The following is a 13,771-nucleotide window of genomic DNA, read 5'->3' on the forward strand; positions in this document are numbered from 1 at the left end:
TCTATCACTTAAAGATTATATCTAGGACTATGAAATTCCTCTCTCAAACTGACTATGAGATGCATTCATCTCATTCATGGGTTTAAGTTCGTTATATTATTGCAACACTATTTGAAGGACCATATCATCAGCACAACATCTTTGGCTTATTCAAAATGCAGCAGGCAGAATCCGTACAGGTAGATGGAAATTTGACCTCATTAACTTAGATTTGGAGTTACTTCACTGGCTCCCAGTGCTAGAATTACCTTTAACATTCTTCTATTAGTTCACACGGCTCTCAGTGGTTTGGCCCCCAGTACATCTCGGACTTGCTGACTGTCAACAACCCAGACTGGGTCTTTTAACTGTTCTCAAAATCAGATCCCAGTCTGCTGAGGGTGCTTTCAGTTTTTTGGAACAAGCAGCCTGCTGACTTAAGATCAAAAACAGACTCAAAAGCTTTTTATTCACACAGGTCTAGAGTTAATAGGTGTTGTTGTTTTACTTTGTTCTGTCTTTATTGTCTTCAACTTCTGTGTTAAGCACATTCAGTCTCATGTATAAAATGTCTTATTTAAATAAAATTCCCAGGAGAAAAGAAAGGAATGGGGAAGAAGTGTTCAGTGAATCACTTCCATTTCCTGTCAGTTATGATAATAATGAATAATGAATTACAGTAGTCCAGCCTAGAAGTAAATGCATGAACTAGTTTTTCAGCATCACTCTGAGACAGGATATTTCTCATTTTAGAGATACTGTACAAATGGAAGAAAGCAGTCCTACATATTTGTTTAATATGTGTCTTTACTAATAATAAAGAGATGGTCACTTGTTAAAGCTCCAACTATAAGCTTTAATAAAAATCAATGCGATGGAAGTGATGAAATGAGCCCAACACCAAATTATTATTATTCTATTATGAAAATAAGACCCACTGCTAGAGAAAATAAACTAAGCATTTGCAACCCAAATTGTGAGAACTCAAAGCAAAAAACAACAATAAAAAGCTTTGACAAGATTTATTTTGCTCTATAAATAAGGCAGATAAACATAATCACTGAATTTGGCTTTAAAATTAAAATTAGAATTTTAAAAAGTCATGAATAATTCACAGATACAAATAACTTCATGAGCTTTACATATATCATCAAAAAATTCTCTTTTAATTCTCTTTATACCAAAAACATTGACACAAAAACTGAAACCATAACCCACTTAGACTTCCAAAATACAAGGGAAAAAAAACTCAACAGAAAGGAACTGAGGCATACAGAAAAAGAAAAACCAAAAACACCAGTGTTACAGTGCTTCAGTATCCTAAGAGAACAGGAATTGAAAACAAGGTAAGAGCACTCCTGTAAACAACATTAAAGCATGTATTGTAGCGCATCTGTAAATGTCACTTCACAATGCTTTGTCAATACAAGATGTGTACCTGTGAGCAGAAAGAGCAGTCCAACTCTACGGGCCTAATTAAAGGACTTTGGTTAAGATTAGAAACACGGTTAAAAAGAGCTTTTTTTTCCTTTTTTCCCCAGAAGGCTGCACATTCTTGGCAATAGGTTTATGAACCAGTCTGTACCTTAGCTTCACTGAAGTGTCCTTCTACATACAGTGTGGAGGTTAAAGTCGTTTTAAAGCACTATCACATCTTAATTAAAACCGCTAAGTGCATCGATAAATAAGCCACTCGGCTCTCCGTAAGCCCAATTATCGAACAGGACATGTCTAAAATGATATGCAAGGTGAGCTAGTGTTTATCATAAGAAAACCTTCATTAGCATTTGTGCAATAATTTGCATATCCCAGTCAAATCTTTGCCAGGAGAAAAGACGTTCTCATACAAAAACAACTGAAGCCACAAACACCCGTACGTACATTCAGCAGATGTGTTACAGGGCTCTTACTTCTCAGACATACACTTAGTCTCTATCATTTTAAATTCTATGTATCATTTCTAACATTGCACTTATTTGTTGTGTACTTGTCATAAGCATTAATTTTAAGTTGTGAATGACACAGTTCCTACATGACGCACGTTTGCTCTTGAGCATTTCTTCCATGTTAACACGGATAATGGCATCAGTGGCATTAAAAAAAAAAGGAAAAAGAAAAAAGAACAGGGTTTGGCAAGTGAACGGGGTGTTCAAGATCTGGTCACAGCACAAATCAATACTGCAAGTTAACACCTGATTAAAAGTTGTTGACACAAAGCCACTTAAAGGTTTAATCTTTTCTGGTAAATAAACATCAAGTATCTGATTTCTCTAGAAAAATCCACATACGTCACGCTGTGAGCTCCACTTGCTCAGTCTCTAAACTAAAAAGGCCTACCATGCGCCGTCTCACTGTCTCGTCACGTGCAGGCTGTAAGGTATCTGGTGAATGCTTTCACATTGACATGTTCATAGCACATTATATACTTACATGTTCTCCTCTTCTTAGCTTAACCCACTCCCGGTTTTGAGCCAAACGTGACTCCCTTCATATGTCCGTCCCTGCTCAATTATATAAACTCTAAAAGACAAATCAATCTATCCTCTGATAAATACCACTTAAGGGAGCAGCAAGCAACAGTTTGTTTGTCATTAGTGTTTATTTGGTCGACTCTACCTTGTTCCTGTAAAATTCATAGTCTTTTCTATGGGAATGTGTTTGTGTTACAGTAGTGTCAGACCTATCGACTTTGGCTCCGGTTTCCATTCTAAGACCCTGTAATGGTTAGGAAATACTGTAAACAATCATCATGGCTGGCTGGTGCTCTCCCTCTCTGGCTGGGAAGGCTCTGGGTCCACTGGGGGGCCAACTAAAGGGCCTCCAGCTGTGCGTGGGTCCATGGCAGAATGCATGATTGGCAGCCACACGTCATCCATGTTTGGCATTACAAGGATTTTCTAAAAGAGGGAGAAAGATAATGGACAGCCAGTACTTAATATGCTTGATTCATAACTAGTTTTGCAAAGCGTGAAACCTAAAGTGAAGCTGTTAATTCACCCAATTTATTAATAAAATGCAATCCTATTCCCGGTGCATTACTAGACTAGAGTGGAAAATTTGAATAATTTCTAGTCTAAGGTGCTTGGAAAAAAAGCGAATGGACTTTTTCAATTTTCTTAAAAACATTACGGACTTCAAGAAACTTAAAGAAGCCCAATCACTTTCTTCCAAGCTCCTTAGACTACCATGACCTGGATGACTGAGAACCGACACAGACAAAAAACATTCTAGTATTTCTAGTAGTTTGAATCATAAATAATCAGACTGTTAAAACAACTTGAGATGTGATGTTTTTGTGCTTTTGCAGACCCACTGTAATCTATACTAGAGATGGCACGATACCACTTTTTTATGTCCGATACCGATATCATAAATTTGGATATCTGCAGATACCGATATCAATCCGATATAGTGTGTTTTTTAATCAATAAAACTGTGTTTTTAATATCTTGCTGCATTTTGTATAAGTTCATACTCAAGTTTAAATAAACAACAACACTAAAGCTATTCTGTTATACCTGTATGTAAAAAATACACTGCACCCAAAATATTTCATAGTTCAGCAACACTGATCAATCTAATAAACTTAAACCTACACCATCCTCCCTATTCTGGTATTTTAAAGAGTACTTAGCAGAAATATTAAGCAACCTAACTAATAGGGTTATTATTTATTAAAAGCTAGTTATTTTAAACGGGAATAAGAAAGAAAAGTATGTCTTTGTGCCCCCTTTTCCCTGTTCATGCCCTATCGGCCCCCCTGGCTAAACTTTGCTAGATCCGCCCCTGCACAGTTACGTCAGCTAGGTAGAAAAGGATCCTGGTGTAGAAAGTAATATTAAATAAATTCTAACAACAGCTTATCAAGCTTAAACGTGCTGCTGTTGTTCAGCCGCTGGTTTCCTCTTTCTGGTGCAAAGTGGGCCAAAAACAAAGAAGAGAGACGGACTCGCGACAGAAAAGCCGATCAGCTGATCATTAAGCAGTTTCACGATTGAAGTAGCAGCAGGAGAGAGAGAGAGAAGAGGCAGTCGCTCCATATATCAGTTGTTAAGCTTAACATGGGAACGCTTTACAAACATTCAGAGATGAACTTACACACTTGCTTTACTTCTCTCTGGGATAACTTCCTCGGAGATGAAATGCTGGCTACAAATACACACAGCCGCTCTATCACATGAGCGCACTGCTCCGACGTGCTACGGTTATGAGCCGAGTTACGCCGTGTCGCAAGTTTTGTGAGGTGCTTTTTTGATATTTAATGGATCGGATTACATTTTTTATTTCTCTCCGATATCCGATCCAGTAATTTAGGTCAGTATCGGACCGATACCGATACGTAATATCGGATCGGTCCATCTCTAATCTATACATATTATGACAAATCAGTTATCTGAAAAACAGATATTGATTAAATTCTATTTAATGGATCACTCATTAAAGAAGAAAGCAATTTGACAACAAATAATACTTTTTTAAAGGGACAGGAACAACAGGTGTGCTTTTCTTTAGCTTATATTTTCCAGTTTTCTCAACCATGTGTCCTGGGTCTGACTGAAACACCTCCATTGGTAGGCGTTCAGGAAGCATCCTAGTCAGATGCTTGAACCCACTCAACTGAATCCCTTTGATGTGAAGTAGCAGCAGCTCTACTCTGAGCTCATCGCCCTAACTTACATGCCAGATAAGTAAAAACCCAACAGTGCCCAAAAGGTGATTGAGGAGCTGAAATGTTGACTGTGTAACAATCTACAGCTAATGATGTTAACAGTTATTTTTAACCTCCACTCCATTACAGCAGTGGATGCATCCAAAATGTGTCTCAAATGCATCAAATCCTCCAAACACGATCTGCTGTTGTCATAATCGTGTGTATGAGCGAGGAATACAGCTGCTGGCATCACTGCCTTGCCTTGTTCTACACTTTACGCTACATACAACATATATATAAAGTGACAAAGACCATAAGCACATCAGCAAAGTGCTTCCTGAAACAATCAAGTGAACAGTTGCGTCTTTTCAGCTCCACCTTCTGTCAGGAACCATGAATAAATGTTGCTGTGCTCCAAAGTATGACTGTGTCAGTAACTTACAAAAATTAAAGAAAAAAAAGTTGTGTTTACGATACCTCAAATTCCTGCTTCAGTTTTTTCTCTATCCAGTCTGTGACATGAGCCAGAGTGACTTCTCTTTCTCCCAGTTTAGGTCGTGCCTTCAGTTCCAGGTGAGGTGGTGTCCTGAAGCCATACCTGCACCAGAAAATAAACAACACCCTCACCATCACGGCTAACGACTGACATATGGCCACCACTAGAGGGCAGCAAGAGACTGTAAAATGACACATTTATTTAGCTGAGTAATTCCACCTATTCTGGATACCTTCACAGTTTACTTAATAAATAAAGATAGTTGGATTTAAGTTTAGGTTAAAGGTATCTGGAGTCCTCTAAAAAAACTTTGTTTACAACAAATGTGTTGTTGTCATTCTGGTAAACCTGCACCTTCACTCTGTGCTTTCCACAGGTTACACAGCAGGACAACAAGACTTTCTTCACATACCATATCCTGTCAGTAGGAGGAGGGGGAATGTTGACTGCCAGTGTTCCTTGGAGCTCCTGCACCTCCACCGTGAGCAGCAGCGGTGTGTTGGACACTTCTTCCATTTTCTTTTTGATGAACTCCGTCTCTGTGGCCTTCTGGAAGTATTTGGACTTGGTGATTTTGTCCACAAAGCGCATGATCTTGCTCGATTTATGTCCTCCAACAAAGCTGTATTTATTAAAAGGAAGATTTGGGTTAAACAATGCAAACTTTGCTATAATCCACTAATTATACAGTTTCATTTTTATTTCCTCTATTATTTAGTTTTATTAGCCAAATAAATACATTTGTGACAGGTGAGATTATTCAATAATTAGTTATCAGAAATTAATTACACATGCCATTTAGCCAGTACTATATTTTTAGCCAGTACTTTTGTAACCTGAAGTAATCTTAACACTCATTTCCAGTTTACATTTACACTCCTTTGATTACAAAAGCACGCCCCTTTATACTCACCCCTCCGCTCCAGTCGAATCATTGGAAACATCTGAGGAGTCTTCCTCATCTGATGAACCTGCGCTGGATGACTCTTCATCACTATCAGCCAAGCAGTAAGTTCGTGGTCTGTATCTAGAAACACATGAACAAATAAATGAGGATTGCAATGTGTAGGTGTCTATATGCATTTATTAACACATGCAAATGGTTTTGCTTTGTGCTTTTCATTGTTTTTAATATGCACACATGCACATAATGCTGTTTCAATAAATGATTTAGTAAGGTATCAAAAATAACAAAAAAACAAACAACCTTCACACGAGGATTATTTTTACAATTTTTCAGGTGGTGTACACCTGGTTTCCTCACGAGACCTTGCAAAAAAAACCCTTTTTATTATTTTGGGGAATCCCCAGACATGTATATTGTAGACCAGTTGTTTTAATTTGCACCATTTAAACTGAAAGGCAACAGAAAATTTGCCAGGACACCTGTATCCGTATCTGTCATGTGACATGTTCTCAGTTCTTCTTTTGATTGTACTGTGAGACAGAGGAATTTTTGACAGCCTACTTTGGTTCAGGCCCAGTGGTCTTTAAAATCACTCTCAGACGTGATGTTTAGTTTCCAAATGCCTCTTTGGCATGCTTGGCAGAATGGCCAATGTCTCCTGACAGCTCATACACTCTGAGGGCTGCTGAAATCCCCGAGCTGACTAAAGCCAGAATACAGAAAGCTTATTATTTTTTCTCTTTTCTATAGATGGTGGGTTATCTGTATGGTTAGCTGAAGTTTGCTCAACACAAGAAAAGTGATCCTTTGACAGGAGTGACTGGATGAGAGATGGATGGATGGCACAGATGACTATTGATACATGACCTTATCCTTATTTAATGTCAGAAAATCAATTATTTCTGCTTTCAGATACTTTTTACTCTTTCAGAGCTTTCTAATAACTCTTGACAGTAGTGCAGAGTGTCACAACATACCAGGAGTTGAAAAAGTGGAATCTGTGCCTCCTGATCTGTATTTACATTAACATACTAACATAGTGCAAAGATGTAATCTGAGGGATGAAAATGGAGAGAGATGAAGTAACACCGAATGAGATGATAGCTAGTATTAGTTTGGGGATTGTCATTTCCTAAAGAAATTGTAACTGGAAAATGAAAGCTGATGCTGATTAAAGCACTCACCAAGGGAAGAAATGCATCCGATTAACAACCCCATATAGGCAGAATCCAAAGTTAACAGCAGGGAAAAAGAAGGGTGGGGGGTATAAGAGACAGAAAAGACACAAAACACTGAGAGAAACAGGTGAGGTACCGGGCAGTGTAGTAGATACTAAAGACCACAATGATCGTTTAATTAGCAGGAGAAAAAAAACTGCATTAAATCCAACAAAGGCTGTTCCAACATGTATGTGGTGGAGATCGACTGTCTTACCCATCTTTGCCAAATTCGCCTGGGCGCAGGCTTTCTCCCTCCTTGCCCAGGCGAATGAGATTCATCTTGGTTTCCAGGGTCATGAGGAAGGAGCCACTGTAGGTCATCTCCAGGTCAAACCACAGACCTGAGGAAAAAAATGATTATTAGGAAGGTCGATCTGATAAAAAAAAGAAAAGTAAGATATGAAATTGCAAAATGTAAGATTTGCAGACTACTGTTATATTGTAAAAACTGGTTTCCCGATTCGGGTTTATTAGTGACAGTGGAAAGAAACATGATTACTCATTTTGAAGCTAAAACATTGAGAATTTTCCAGGTCACAGTCATCCTAACCACCTCTCGTCTCAGTATTACTCTCACTATTCTCAGAAAGCTGTGCTGTTCTTTCTGTGACACCTCTCATTCCCCTCCAAGCATCACTAAAGCAGGGAACCCAACTGATTTTATTTTCTTGATCTCTCTGCTTAGATGAGAAAGACACATTGAAGCACTCAGAGAAGGAAGTGAAAAGAAACAGGAACAGATCCTTTAAACATAGACGGGGCAGTTGGAGAGCACCAAGCCTTTCCCTACGAACCTGTTTGATAACAGCAGGGAGATCTGGCTGCAAAAACAGGGCTCTCCTTTCCCCCCCTCTTCTCTTGTTACCTCTGTACTACCAAATCTGCTGTAATCTTGATAGTAGAAACTTCTCAAAACCCTTCATAGAAAGCTTGGCTTGACTGAGGCAGGCTATGTATACTCAGAGTTCTCCCCCCCCCCCATGTTTCCCATTTTTTCCACCATAAAACAGACTCACATGGTCTTTGTGTGCAAAGACTTACTATAAACTTCAGTGTTGTTTCTCTTGGCACCACTAGAGGGCAGCAAAGTTTGAGAGATGAGGAACTGATGGACAGCAGTAGGAAAACTAAGGGAGCCAAAAAGTCCACACCCTGGGTAGTTATTTAACATTGGACAGCTTCTTGACAACAGCCCATCAAGAACAGGCTTTTAAGTCTGAGTAAATATACACTTAAGGACAGACGATGAATTAAGGGTTTAATCTGAACCCTTTTCCCTGCAGTGGGCTCTGGTGGGTGAGACAGCCATTTTGGGTCAACTTGGTCCCCTTAAACCAAGAGTGATCTTCTTTATCCTCGACGAAACATTTTGGGGATTGAAAGAAAATGTGCAATGTGATTTGCATGATATATGACCTTCATAGTCACCAGTTCTACACCTAAGGGAGATTCTTGACTAATGTGTTAGACCACACTATCCCAACATCATCATTAAAAACACCAAAAAAGGAAATCTTTTGAAAGAAGTCTTCAATCCCTGCAATAGAGATCCAGAGACCTGGAGAATCAATGTGCACTTAAGCTGTCCTGGAGCAGATGATGGCCCAACACCTTTACAAGTGTTCTAATAACTGGAATGTTGGTGGTTTTGTTCCTGGCTGCTCAAGTTAATGCCTTTGGCAAGATACTGACCCCTAAAGGTCCTGTAACATTGCGATGCAGGAGAATGGTCTTTTTTGCTGATGCTGGATCTGACTTTAGCACATTTCAAGCACTTTTTCTTATCACTGCAATGCAGATATATCTGTCCTTTAAGGACCAAGTTACAGATCTTGCACAGGTGACAGTTGTCTCCACTTTAATGATGGGAAAAAAAGAAGTCTGTGTTTGTGCTCCCAACACTTTTGTGGCTAAGGTAATGGAAACTTTGTATCCTTGGCACATTTGCCAAATCTTCATTCAGGAAGCTTAGGCTAACTTTTGACTCATGCTCATGTTAAATCTCTCAAATACGCTTGTTTTTATCACTTAGAAATTATGCCAAGTGAAGTTCCATTGAGTCATGCTGAACTGGAGCTTGTTACTCATGCCTTTATATCCATCACATTTGGATTAATGCAATTCACTGTTAACTTATCTTAACTAAGCTTCCCTAACGTATTCAAAATGCAAGTGGAAGGTTTCTGACTAAATCTTCTAAGTACTCACGCGTCACACTGTTACTAATTCGGTTGCAATGGATCCCCATTAGCTTCAGGGTTCACATTATGATCCTGCTTTTGACTGTTAGAGCCTCTGAAGTGCTATGATTGGTCAAAAAGACCAAAAATGCTGGGATGTTAATGTTGGCTGCTGATTAACAAATCATCTGTAATACCGGTATTTCAGCCTTGGATATTTGTTGTTGCTGTTTAAGTATTAGTACTATCAAAATGGAAAAATTATGATGGAAACCTGTTCAGATATTAACAAGAGCTGACATGTGGGAAAGCACACACAGGACTGAAACTGCATGCTTTGTTTTCACTGTTTTGCTGCCTTGATACCGTTGGTTTGTGTTAAATGACTAGATAATTTCTGTCTGGCACAGCAAACTGTGCCAGACAGAAACACAGAGTTAAAGCCGTTAAAGACAAAACCAAAAGTTGAGGGGAAAAAAAAGGACATGGAACAAATGAAAGTACAGAGAGTTAGTAATGTCTGACAAAACAGCTGGTTAAAAATAGACAGGAAGTCAGAAAGACTGCAAGGCTGAAAGAACAGCTTCAATCAGCTGAGCCTAGAGGGCATTGATGGACCCACCAATTTTGAGAAGTGTGAGCTGAGGTGAGTTGGGTTAGGGGCACAGAGTTTTTGTAAGTCTGGAGAAAGAAGACGACCTCGGGGCAAGCTGCTGGATCAGAGCAGTGCTTCTCTAATTGGGGTGAAGCCCCTCCAAACAAACTGCAAAGAAATACCTTCACATATACAGGGGGGCCAACTATATTCTTGTCTCCATCAGAAACTGACATTTAAAAAAAAAACATTAAGCATGTGAAAACAAACATGCATGAATACAAATGTGCAGGCACGCAGATACAATTGCTTGCCAAGACATGCACACATGCACAGCTGGAAAAATTCATCGATCCATTGCACTCAGCAGGATTGTTACAGGAAGGACCGGCATGAGATGAGATAAAGGCAGAACCTGAGCTGCCTGGAGGATTCAGCCCCTACAACACCAGTGGAAATTTCCAAAGGAAACCTAAACTGGCTATTTTGATTGCAAGTTTCCTAAAAGCTGAAATGCCCAGCAAAAAAATAAAATAAAGCACTTCCCCCCGACCTCGAAGAAATATGGCTAAAACAAAAAACAAAAACAAACAAAAACAATCACAAATTTTAATTGAATATATGTGATATCTGTCAATTCACTGACTGTCTGTAAGAAAGAAAAGAAACCTCTGGCAACCTTAGCTGTTTGGGGTGTAAGCACAATTAAAACTGAGAAAATATCAACACCATCAGTGAAAACGAGCTCCATGCGACCCGATTATGTTTAGAGAGACTTCTGATGGGTGTTTTGTCTGGAACTGAACCAAGAACTGCTGTTGCCATCTCAGCTGGAGACGCAATCAATTCCTGCCCTTATTATAGAGTTATGTGAGTGCTGCTGCAGTGATGAAAATGAAGCAGTGACTCATAGTGTGGGGATGAGAAGAGTGAGTACAAACACAAAGAGGAAGATGAAATGAAAGGGAAAGCAAGGGGAAGAGAAAACCAGGAAGAGAAATAGGAGATTGTGCATGCGAAACAGATGAAAAGAGAGATCAGTTACAGAATGTAGAATGACAAAGGTTACGTGGTACGAGGGAAAGGAAAGCTCAGTGCGCCTGCATTACTGAACAGTCACAGAAGTATTCATGTAAAAGCTGCTTGTGATCTAGAACATACATAGTTATGCAGAGCTAAAACTGCACATAGCAAAGTCTCGATTTATCTGGAGTACATAAAACCATAAAACCTGCTAAAGTCCTGTAAAGTACGACCTGCCTGTATGGATTGTGCTGTAAATGAAGACAGAATTAAATTTCTTTAGAAATTACAAAATTTCTTTTGTATTCTGTACAACAGTCTGTAGCATGCCTGTTAGGGTATGTTAAGGGTTTTTTGTTGCTTTTGTTTTTTGCATGAATCAAATGTTATTGTACACCAGTTCCACTCATACATCCATACAGTTAGCCGAACTCAAGACAACAATACACAAGCTCAGGGTTCTGAGCTCCTGTATTGTTGGTCAGATAATCTGGCAGCAGCTCGAGGAACAGAGAAAAATGTGAGATTTACTGAACCGACTCCTGCCCAGTTCAAAAATGTCTATCTTGCATGTTCTTGAATGAAGCAGTTTTTCTTTTTATAGGTTTTAGCAAAGACTTGTTTTATCTCCTCTGGTTTATTTTTTAAAATTATAATTAGCAGTATGACATGCATCCAACCACAACCACAGAAGTTATACAAGGTAATGATGCGGCCCCAACTTGAATTTGTTGTTGTTTCTACTGCTGCTATAAAATAGTTTTAAAAAGACCTGTACTATACTATATATTATATCAGTTGGACTCTAGCCCAGCAGTCAAAAATAAGCCTTTTTTATTCGTTCTGGGTCTTGTTGTAGCCCCTCGTTTTTTCCACTGTGTTAAAAACTATTTTAGCTTCCTTAATCCACGATTTGAGCCAACATTCTTCTGATTGGCTCGCCTCACAACTAGAAGGACTAAACAGCAGCTGGGTGGGCCTGTGTGCTTGGATATTCCAACTCACTTGAGGCAACTCTTGTGAAGTGATGCAACAAAAACTTAAATAAAGATGAAAAAGCTGAGTAGTTCCAGTTTAACTAGTTCTTTTTTGTTGTCTATAGCACCGCATGCATCTCAGTGTGGACAGTGTTGCTTTCAGTAAAGTTAGCACAGTGATTGCCGGTGCTGTTGTTGTTTGGATGGAAAGCCCAGTTTTAGAATTGTGAACTTATTAGTCACAGCAAAAAGTCTGGGAATGAGAGCAACGGCCAGTCACGAGGCAAAATGTCATTTCTGTCATTGTTCTGAGCTTTTTTTTTTGTCCAACAAGCTTTAAAAATGACATTATCTAAAGTTTTGACAGTTTAAAGTCTGGCAGTTTGGACTGCAGAGGCGGTGTGACGCTAAATATAAAAAGCAAAGTCATAGCAAAAAAATCTGAATAGCAGTTTTTGTAGAATGAAAGCTTTGACATACAGGGTCATGTTTGCTTATGAAAAACTTGTTTATGGGACCTAGAAAACTACAGTAAATAAAACTTGGCTACAGTCAGTTTGAGGTTAGTCACATTCATATTTGACAAGAGATTACAGTGGCATTTAGAGTAGAGCTGATGTTCAGACAATGTCAGGTATAGATAACAGCAACTCTAATTGGTACTGAACTGTTTATGTTTCTAAAAGGTCAAACACGCCAACTATAAATCATAAATATGTTGCTGAATGTCTTAATTTAAGTTGTGTTTCCATAAATGAGATTTCCAAAAGGGAGCAATTGTGCAAATGTAAAGTAAAATTATTTTTCAGTTTGCACCATGGAGACATCTCCAGAACTAAGAAATGAAACCAGTGTGTGAGTGCCAAACCCTGCAGTTCCTTAAATGGCCACTAAAGGATGACCCCGACAGCGAGACTCGTATGTTAAAATGCCCAACTTCACAGCAGGTCACAGACATGTTCACAGCATGCTACAAAATATGGTTTTGCTCACCAACAGTCAACTGTGATCCAGTCATGGTTAGTAAAATTGCAATATTTAATCTGTATTTTGCTTAGCACTAATTAGCACTGGTCTATGTGATGTATCTTAATAACAAAGCTCACTACTGTTAGCCGTTAAGTGTTAACAAACAAACAAAAAAAATCCCCTGAAAGCAGGAACCCACATCTGTGACAGCTTTATACAAGCAACACCAAACCACTTGTAACTTTACATGATAACAAAGATTAGAATTTTACCCCTTATCTTTGTTATCTCTACCATGGGCATAGCTATCTGACTATGAATAGCCTGTGTAGAGGCGCTGTGTTTTTAAAAACACGAGATGCGCGAATGTCCTCCGTGGCAAATATTGCACAATAACTAGAGTCTTTTGAGAGAAAAGAAAAAAAAAAAAAAAAAAAAAAAAAAGAGTACACAGAGCTCACGTTTGCCAGTGCATCTTTTAGGCGTTCACTTTGTGTGTGCATGTGCGTGTGCATGTAAGTGTATTATGGTTTCAAATTGATTTCTCTCTTGCCTCGATAGTTAATGCAGGGTTTAGATGCCCTGAGGATTCTGGGAGTGGTCGAGCCCATGTCCAGTTCTGTCAGGGTGAGCTCATTCATGAAGTAAGGCAACTGAAAGACACAAGCATACAATTTGGCTGAAGATACTCTCCGAGAATATTTAGTTAGCAATAATAAGCAACAAACAAAAACCTTGTTTACAGCAGATATAGACGTTAGTGTATCATTTGTT

At 38.9% G+C, this 13,771-nt stretch overlaps 1 protein-coding gene across 4 annotated transcripts in view; it reads right to left on the reverse strand.

Moving 5' to 3' along the window:
• Positions 1 to 986: 986 nt before the first annotated feature.
• The window catches only part of LOC116333196 (testis-expressed protein 2-like), a 40,088-nt gene continuing 27,303 nt past the window's right edge, over positions 987 to 13,771 (reverse strand). For 2 of the 4 annotated variants that reach the window (XM_031756387.2, XM_031756379.2), the window contains exons 8-13: positions 13,551 to 13,650; positions 7,468 to 7,594; positions 6,040 to 6,153; positions 5,539 to 5,748; positions 5,108 to 5,228; positions 987 to 2,876 (exon numbers count right to left, since the gene is read on the reverse strand). In XM_031756387.2, coding sequence (XP_031612247.1) covers positions 2,727 to 2,876; positions 5,108 to 5,228; positions 5,539 to 5,748; positions 6,040 to 6,153; positions 7,468 to 7,594; positions 13,551 to 13,650 — 822 coding nt within the window. In that variant the 3' untranslated portion in view covers positions 987 to 2,726. Of the gene's footprint in view, positions 2,877 to 5,107; positions 5,229 to 5,538; positions 5,749 to 6,039; positions 6,154 to 7,217; positions 7,595 to 13,550; positions 13,651 to 13,771 lie in introns of those variants that run through there. The other 2 variants (XM_031756397.2, XR_005613455.1) reach the window with 2 other exon arrangements.

Source organism: Oreochromis aureus, linkage group 6, assembly GCF_013358895.1.
Source record: "Oreochromis aureus strain Israel breed Guangdong linkage group 6, ZZ_aureus, whole genome shotgun sequence".
In the NCBI taxonomy this organism is placed as follows: Eukaryota; Metazoa; Chordata; class Actinopteri; order Cichliformes; family Cichlidae; genus Oreochromis; species Oreochromis aureus.